Source organism: Mytilus californianus, unplaced genomic scaffold (assembly GCF_021869535.1).
Source record: "Mytilus californianus isolate M0D057914Y unplaced genomic scaffold, xbMytCali1.0.p SCAF_3, whole genome shotgun sequence".
Classification (NCBI taxonomy): Eukaryota; Metazoa; Mollusca; class Bivalvia; order Mytilida; family Mytilidae; genus Mytilus; species Mytilus californianus.
This window is the reverse complement of record NW_026262679.1, coordinates 115,023,824-115,032,991: the sequence shown is the minus strand read 5'-3', so window position 1 is coordinate 115,032,991 and position 9,168 is coordinate 115,023,824. Positions and strand designations below refer to the sequence as shown.

Below are 9,168 nucleotides of genomic sequence, written 5' to 3'. Positions count from 1 at the left end.
TCCGGGTGCGGGAGTTTCTCGCTGCATTGAAGACCCATTGGTGGCCTTCGGCTGTTGTCTGCTCTATGGTCGGGTTGTTGTCTCTTTGACACATTCCCCATTTCCATTCTCAATTTTATCATGAACACTGGTAGATAGTAATTAACATTATCATTGAAGAGTTGTCTAAGCTTATCGACTTTTTATATTTGAGTTGAGACCAGAATTATGGACCAAAACGTAGCGGGTTATTCAAAAGTGTGCACCACATTTAAATAATTTTATTCTTAATTCTAAATTGTTAAGAGCTTTCGTGACTCCTGAGGCATGGTCTTTTATATTTATATTTTCCAATCACGTTGGCGCTGATAAAGTTTTCATATGAACCGTATTCAAATTGAGACATCAAAATCAAATCAAAATAATATAGAAAATACATTTTTTCTGCAATGAGAAACACATGTTGAATTCTATTACTTTCGGACAAAAATATTGACATCAAGGGAAACAAAAGGCGTTCAAGCAATCATTTCTCCTAGAGCTACCAAAATATTTGACAGTTTTATGATGTTACAGCAAATAACAGGGCCACATATCTTCGCCTTTCTTACTTATTTGTCTATAAAGATGGAGTATGTATTAATGCTTAGGCAAGCCGCACACAACAGACGCACCCCAATCATGAATAAATATATGTGGCCTCCCTTATTACGAACTGTTGAATTGTTTAACTTATAACGAACAATGTAAAAGCTATTTCTAGAATCGGGTTTTTGTAAAATGATGAATTTAATATATTACACTGGTAGATAATTAACATTATCATTGAAGAGTTTTCTAAGCTTATTGAATTTTTATATTTGAGTTGAGACCAGAATTAATTAAGTAAATACTTTTGGTAAAGTAAAACAATAAAGTAAAAGCCATATGCTTTTCTGTAATATGATATGCGACATTTTGATATTCTTTGTGCTAAACGTTACGCTGTTGTACTATATGTTAGTAAACAATTAAACGTACTTTTAGCTAGCCTTCAGTAAATGCAGGCATTCTTTGATACGTTAATAACTAGCAAGGTGTTCCATGTAGTTTTGTTTTTGTCATCTATAGTACTGATGTTATCGATTTCAGTGTATTTCTGAGCTCTGCGTTCTTCACTGTACCTTTTGTTGTTTCACTTATAGTAATAAAATAAGAGAAAGATTGAGTACTTAGAAGAACTTGTAGATCCTTTCAAAGGGTTATGTGCTTGTGCTTATGTTTTATAAGTGTCTTGGTCTGAATTTCACAATTCAGCTACGCAGACGAGACATTTCTAGGTATCGAAGCTCTATTTAATTTTATTTTTTGATGACCAAACAAATGCACCTACAATTACACGCTTTTTAAAAATATATTTGTATGACATTTACTGAGCTAAATCCAAACGTAGGTAGACTACGCCATACGTACATGCATTAAAGAATCACCAGTAAACATCCTCCTCTAGAATGTCACCTTTAAAGGACATCTAATACAACATAACTTCCTTCATATTTTCATTTGAAATCATATGCTAATAATTATCTCAAACATGTAAAAAAAAAAACGCGTGTTAAAAGAAATATAATTGGTGAATGACGTTTTCACGTAAAGAGCACATTTCTATTTTAATATTGTTACTTTCATTAATGCTTTCCCGACCAAACAAACCCCCAAAATAATCACGATAATCCAGCAAGATCGACGTGTTATGGATTTAGAGGAATATTTGTGTATAACTTATCAAGATATATGTAATTTTGGACAAACATTAATATTTACTTAATATTTTGGAATTAAATTAATCAACTCTCATTGGTGAAAAAATCACGTGGTTTGCTTGTCTTATCCTTACTTCACGACTTCTGTCAAAGTCATTTCAATTAAAAGCCGTTATGTAAGATGAGCAAATGGATTTAAGTAGCAGGAATGGATTTTTTACAACTGAAGATTTGGCTAATATCATTAATTTTGTTAAGTGAAGGATTCATGTTAAAAAGTAAGCTTTTTAATTGACTGCATGTATTCCATAACATGAAATATTTGTTGATGATTTTTTTTGTCAAATGTGTATAACATAATTTATTCGCCGGTTAATTCGGGTGAATTTTTTAAGCAAAATTTATATTTTGTTCATTACTTTGTTTTTTGCATCTGTATATATTTACAGAGAGAGTTAGATATATGTGTAACGAATTTACACATATATCTAACTCTCTCTGTAAATATATACATGTCGTCATGGATGCAAATTAAATTAATTTTCATCATATCATATGCAATTATTAGATATAACATCATTACCTTCTTTAGTAATCCAAAGAATCAAAATAAAGTTAGAGTTTTACGTTTTCATTTATAGGAGGATTGAAAACATACCGAACACCACCAACACCGTCAGAACCACCAACACCACCGCTACCAACGACTACAGTAGTTCAACTTACTGCAAAAACGTATAGGGCAATAGTGAACGAGTCTATACCTATTACATGTCCACAGAATCATATAGTACGAAAAAGAATGTCACATTCAGCAGATAGCTTACAAAGCATGCTGATAGAAAAAGGAGGAGTATTCGTTCCAGAACTCATGGCGACGGAAGATGATTCTGCAAGAAAATTTAAAAACTTGCTCAACTTGGGGTCATTTGTGGTACGTTGTAATACAAGTAATTCACTTATCAATATAATAAAGATAATAATCATAAATAATTTAAAAACTGGGAACAGAGATAAAAAATAAATATACTCCATCTGTCCATAGCTGAAAATCCCTTTACTTATTTAGAAGTAATTATTTATATGACTTTAATCTTTTGCTATATCTATGCTATGCAATGTGAACCCCAAACATTATCAACGAAAATAAAATAGGGTTGCACAGAGTATATAATAAAGATTTTGTGAATGTTTCATTGAAATCCACTCATTTCACTAAAAGGAATTGTGAAATGATAAATTGAAATGCACTTCGTTGTCTACGTAGACTTTAATATGGGAAGTTACATTGAAACCCCATCGCTTGTTTAAAAGGAGTTATGGAATGCTACATCGAAACCCTCTCGCTTGTTTAGAAGTTGTGGAATGCTACATCGAAACCCCATCGCTTGTTTAGAAGGAGTTATGGAATGCTACATTGAAAACCCCTCGCTTATTTAGAAGGAGTTATGGAATGCTACATTGAAACCCCATTGCTTGTTTAGAAGGAGTTATGGAATGCTACATTGAAACCCCCTCGCTTGTTTAGAAGGAGTTATGGAATACTACATTGAAACCCCTCGCTTGTTTAAAAGGAGTTATGGAATGCTATATTGAAACCCCCTCGCTTGTTTAGAAGGAGTTATGGAATGCTACATTGAAACCCCCTCGCTTGTTTAGAAGGAGTTATGGAATGCTACATTGAAACCCCCTCGCTTGTTTAGAAGGAGTTATGGAATGCTACATTGAAACCCCCTCGCTTGTTTAGAAGGAGTTATGGAATGCTACATTGAAACCCCCTCGCTTGTTTAGAAGGAGTTGTTGAATGCTACATTGAAACCCCCTCGTTTGTTTAGAAGGAGTTGTGGAATGCTACATTGAAACCCCCTCGCTTGTTTAGAAGGAGTTATGGAATGCTACATTGAAACCCCCTCGCTTGTTTAGAAGGAGTTATGGAATGCTACATTGAAACCCCCTCGCTTGTTTAAAAGGAGTTGACTTGAGCAATGTTAAATTGAAACCCATCCAGTTGTCTAGAAGTGAATACTTCCTGTGCTATACATTGTTTTTGTGTATACAATTATGTAATCTCGAGTATAAATGCATGTATTCAATTTTTTTTTCAGGATGAAGAGGACATAGACAATCATTTCGAAAGTGTAAAATCTCCTCTTTATAAAGATAAACTTGAAGACGATTTACGGAAGTGGAATCACGTGGTTTATTCCATAAAAAGTGCAAATAATTCAAATAGTGCTAATACAACTTTACTCGAATCTACAAGTGACATTGTTCATAATAATATTAATACAACCATCACAGATATGGAGATTCATACAACAGAGAGTTCTCACTCAGCAATTCATCATACAATTTCAGATTTTCTCGTACAAAATGGCATAACATTACAACAATTGTTGGACTACGTCAGATCTATGAAAATTTCCACGAATCCAAAAATTTTGATGTCTTTACAACAACACAAATACAAAAGAAAGAAAAGAAACTCACAAGGTGAGTCGACACAAATCTATCTTGTGTTATGACAAAACAGTAAAACATACTATTTTCGAAATGTTTTATATAGGGTTAATTTTACTTTATGACTGCAGGGGGTGGTGGGGGAGTCGAATGGAAAATTTGAGAAAAAAAGCACGAGTATGTTGAATTGCATGGTATAATAAAAAATGGTCAATAAATACCCTGGTGTTTTGTTTCTCCTCGACGAATTCAACATATTTCATTCCCTTGGGAGGTTATATGGCCCACCCCACAGCCATGGTTAATGGACTTAGAAACTTTTCCATAGTTTGGAATTGTCTCAGTTAAAGGAGAACCCCTAATGTTCAGTCAATGATATTTGATATTTATAAAAATAAGAAGATGTGGTATAATTGCCAATGATACAACTCTCCAACAGAGACCAAATGACATAGAAGTTAACAATTTCAGGTAATGGTAAGTCCTTCAACAATGAGCAAACCCCATACCACATAGTCAGCTACAAAAGACCCCGAAATGACAAATGTAAAACAATTCAAACGAGAAAACTAGCGGCCTGATTTATGTACAAAATAATGAACGAAAAACAAACGACAACCACTGAATTACAGGCTCCTGACTTTGGACAGGCACATACAGAATGTGGCGAGGTTAAACTAGTTTGTAGGCGCTAACCCTCTCCTAACCTGGGACAGTGGTGTTACAGTACAACATAAGAACAAATTATAAAAATCAGTTGAAAAGGGCTTAACTCATCAGAATGATACAAAGAAGAAATACATCTAACAAAAACACAGACCGGACGTGGCAGGGTACATCCCACAACAAAAAAGTACAGATCTGAGAGTACTCGCAGTTACTGACAGCTAGCTCAAAGCCAAATACAGCTAATAAAATCATGCATCTAAGTCTAAAATAGTTGTTTTATCATTGGCACATCTCATTTCCGTGGAGATCTTTTGGTCTCATCCCCTCAGTCGTGGTCTTTTGACCTTGAAGAAAATTGTGCCATTTTACATGTTTTTAAAACTTTTTCCATTTCACTTTCAACATTTGTATTATACTGTCAAAATTACATACAGGCAAGACATGTATCTGTGTCAGCAATTTATTTTAGTTTTCATTATGTGTACGTTTAGAAGGATAAAAAAATTCCATGTATAGTTATTGTTATAACAACACTTACAATCACTTTGTGGGAAAGTCGTTTTTTTGAATATATCACTTTATGACAAATGATAAAAGAATCATTGGTATGCATATACTTTTAGACTGAATCTAAATGGACCATAATGATAAAAAAAAACGAACATTGCCGATTTCAGGTTCAACATCTGTACAACAATATTGTGTAAAGAAAGGTGCTCCTGTTAAGAACAGTTTATTAAGCCTTTGTTCTGAATGTGCTGTTACAACTTTACTACCATCAGATCGGTATCCTAGGAAACTTAACGAGGCTGTGTGTGTTGACACTGATCTGACATGTCTTAGCTTTAGTGGAAGGCGTAAGTACTATTTTAGAAACTTTATACTTTTTTTCAGTTAGTTTAAAAAAAAAATAGTTTTATGTTAGTGGTTTAACATTCATGACACACCATTTTTACTCACCGCGTTGATCAGTGATTTTGACTATTATTCTGGCACCATTTATTGGTTTTTAATTTTATAAAGATCATACAGATATTAAAGAAATAAAGTTATTAATTGAGAACAGTAACAACTTGTTTTCACGGATTGTCACCTTTCTTGGCAGTTACATCGATACGTTTGTATCATGAATTTAAATAGCTTTGAAATGTTTGTACGGTGTAAGGAATTTTAGTATCTAAACATTCACTAATGTGTATTCATTGATTTCCTCGTCCTGGATATGCATGAAATAGTTGCCACTGGACGCTAAACAAGCAACAATCAACCAATCATCAATCGATAAATTTCATGTTGCGATCAAAATATTCTATAGGCACCACACTTTATAAGTAGTATTGTTTGTCCGGCAGAAGTAAAACAGCATACATAAAGATAATAAAAAGGAGATATGGGTTGACAATGAGACAGAAACCCAACGACACTAATATCCAAAAGACATTTAAAGGTCAACACGCATTCCTAAACAATAAACAGGCGTCATATACAATACTTCCAGATTTAAATCGTTGCTAAAACGTTGTGAACAAATTTAACAGAGACGAAAAGGGATCTACCGTCAACAAACAAGTCTTTGAATGATAACAACAAAAAATAAGACATGACAAAAGGCAACCATTGACGAGAAGCAAAGTATTATTCGTAACTTATCCTTCTTAATTCACATATAATGAGTGATGATATATTAAATTTCAAATTACGATAACCCAAAAACGTACACAAGCTTTTTTCATTCTAGCTGTATATTAATGATATTTGGGTAATTGTGTTAGCCATTATAAGCTTTCTAGAAAATTATTAATCTGTGACACGTTCTATATTTTTTTTAACTTTACCACGTTAACAGCTCATATGCAAGTTTAACTTCGTTATTGATACATGTATGACGGCGTGCACAAAGTTGACGGCAACTGTAAAATGCGCTTTTAAAAGTAGTTTTATACAATCGTGTTTAAAATATCTTTTAAAATAGGAAGTTTTTTTATGATAAGATATTGAATGCTAGCCATTAAAATCCACATTACTTGTAAGGTTATCAAAATTAACTCTATAAAGTTTGAAACGGACTATGACGTCAATCGAAATTCAATGCAACAAAATTCAAAAACGGCCATGGAAGATGAGTTTGGAATGTAGTTCGTTATGTGTAAGAAGTAGTAATTTGGAAGGATTAATATTCGAAAATGTAAGAATCGGTAAAAAAAAATATGTAATTGCTATTTTTTAATTTCGAAAAAAAACTTGATATTCCATATGTGCATAACAAGAGGTTTAAAAAAATCTGCAAAATATGAATGATTCGATAGTCCAGGCTGAACACCTGACAATTTTAAATGTCCAGCTATTATGTTACAATTTAAAGAAATGACGTTTTAACGCTATTTTCTGAATAGGGTCCACGACATAGTCGCTTATTATTTCCGTTAGACTGCTCTTAGCATATATTTATTTATATTTCCGGAATGTGTATTTGCTGCACTTTGTTGTTCGAAAAAAAAAGAAATATGTTGAACGTTTATGTCTAAAGTTATGTGATAAACTAAGTGTCCAGTGTTTTTGTTACGCGTTTGTTTTCTGAGCATGGAAAAAAAATGTCGACGTCGTAAATGATTTTTAAAAGTATTTTGAAGACGTTACATTTGTAGACTCAGCTATATGCACGTCGTCGTATACGTTAACTAAATGACTGAAGTAGTAATATTGTTTTTCTCTATTTCAGCACAAGGTGCATGCATTCCCGGTATAATTAATTTAACATTTTTACGACGTCGTCCCGGATCTTGTCGGATGATGATTAGGACGGGAGCAGTAGTTGACTTGGATGAATGGGAACCTTACACACAGAGAGTTAGAACTGGTTGTCATTGTGCCATTGATAAGCGTTCTTATATAATACCGCGCATGGACGGTTTCCCTCCTGTTGTAGGATAAAGTGCAAGCTGAGTTATACCTAGCTGGTTTGTCATTGTGCCATTGATAAGCGTTCTTTTATAATACGGCACATAGACGGTTTAGCTCCTATTATTGGATAAAGTGCAAGCTATTGTATAAATTCTTGATTTGGTTTTTTATCTATGTTGGTTTTGTGACGTTGAATAAAAAAATTAAAGCAATTATGATGTTCATATTAATTTTAAGAAAAAAACACATAACTGACAATGTTTTACACTATTGAACCTGTGCATCAGTGATGACTGATACCATGAAATAATTACTGGACGATCTGGTGAAATAACAAAATTGTAAAATTTAAAGCTAAATCTACCTTGTTGAAAGATTTAACGTAGTATCACTAATAAGAACATATCATATGACATACAAACTTTCCCAGCTGGTTTTTGAAGAATAAATTAATTCTACCGAAACATTAGTTATTTTCTTAGCAAGATGATGTGTTTTTGTTCTCTTTTTGTCATATGAATCTCAATGATATCTCTTTTTTACAAATTGCCTGAAACTGAACAGGAAATTTGTTGAATTTTGTTTCAAAGTTTCAGTCATTTTATATATAATGCCTATCAATGTTTTAGGCATTTTATAAATTGCTGAAAATTCAGTCATTTTACAAAATGCCTAAATTTAGAAAATGCCTGTAACATATATTGGCTCTAGAGCTTAGGTGGTCGGGTGGTCTAGGATGAGCAACTTGGCAAAAAAAAAAGGCAGGATGACAATTTATGTAAAAAAAATCAGGATAAACTAATGAAAAAAAGGCAGGACCGAATAGAGTGAAAAATAAAAAGGCAGGACAGAGATTACAACTAAAACAAAATGCAGGACAAAAATTTTCATCCTAGCCCCCCCCATAAAAATCAAATGATAGCTCCCTAACATTGTTGGGCTGTTGTTTAGACGACTTATATATACAGAATGTATTTTCAGCCTTGTATCACCATCACTGCTGGTGATCCGATGGATAAAATCTGTTGTGGAGTCGTCACTGGTTCAGATGTACTTATATATATATATATATATATATATATATATATATATATATATATATATATATATATATATATATATATATATATCTGTTGTAGAGTTGTCACTGGTTCAGACGTACTTATGAATATAATTATTTCTGTGACTGTATCTTGCATTAATTTGTAGGATCCTTTACAATAGATATTTCAGCTGATCTGTAACAATTCCATCTTCATGCCTTATATACCATGTACTGTATTACGACGCTAGATTAAAACTGACGAGGAAAGGTAATACCCGGCCACCGAAATCTTTATTATTGTGAAGCCTAGGTGGTCGTGTGGTCTAGCGCGTCGGATACAGTGCAGGCGATTTGGTGTCACGATATCTCAGT

The 9,168-nt window shown here is 33.2% G+C and overlaps 1 protein-coding gene across 1 annotated transcript; it reads left to right on the top strand.

Moving 5' to 3' along the window:
* Positions 1–1,910: 1,910 nt before the first annotated feature.
* On the top strand, positions 1,911–8,176 carry LOC127733726 (uncharacterized). Its single transcript, XM_052243042.1, has 5 exons — positions 1,911–1,920; positions 2,363–2,655; positions 3,827–4,214; positions 5,528–5,707; positions 7,570–8,176. Exons 1-5 carry the CDS (start codon positions 1,911–1,913, stop codon positions 7,779–7,781), a joined length of 1,083 nt encoding a protein of 360 aa, XP_052099002.1. The 3' UTR covers positions 7,782–8,176.
* The last annotated feature ends 992 nt before the right edge of the window (positions 8,177–9,168 follow it).

What these genes read in the sequence shown, in the direction of transcription:
- LOC127733726 (XM_052243042.1), top strand. An exon ending in TCAACTTGGGGTCATTTGTG is followed by an intron (nt 2,656 to 3,826) that starts GTACGTTGTAAT and finishes TTTTTTTTTCAG; the next exon opens with GATGAAGAGGACATAGACAA. An exon ending in AAAGAAAAGAAACTCACAAG is followed by an intron (nt 4,215 to 5,527) that starts GTGAGTCGACAC and finishes TGCCGATTTCAG; the next exon opens with GTTCAACATCTGTACAACAA.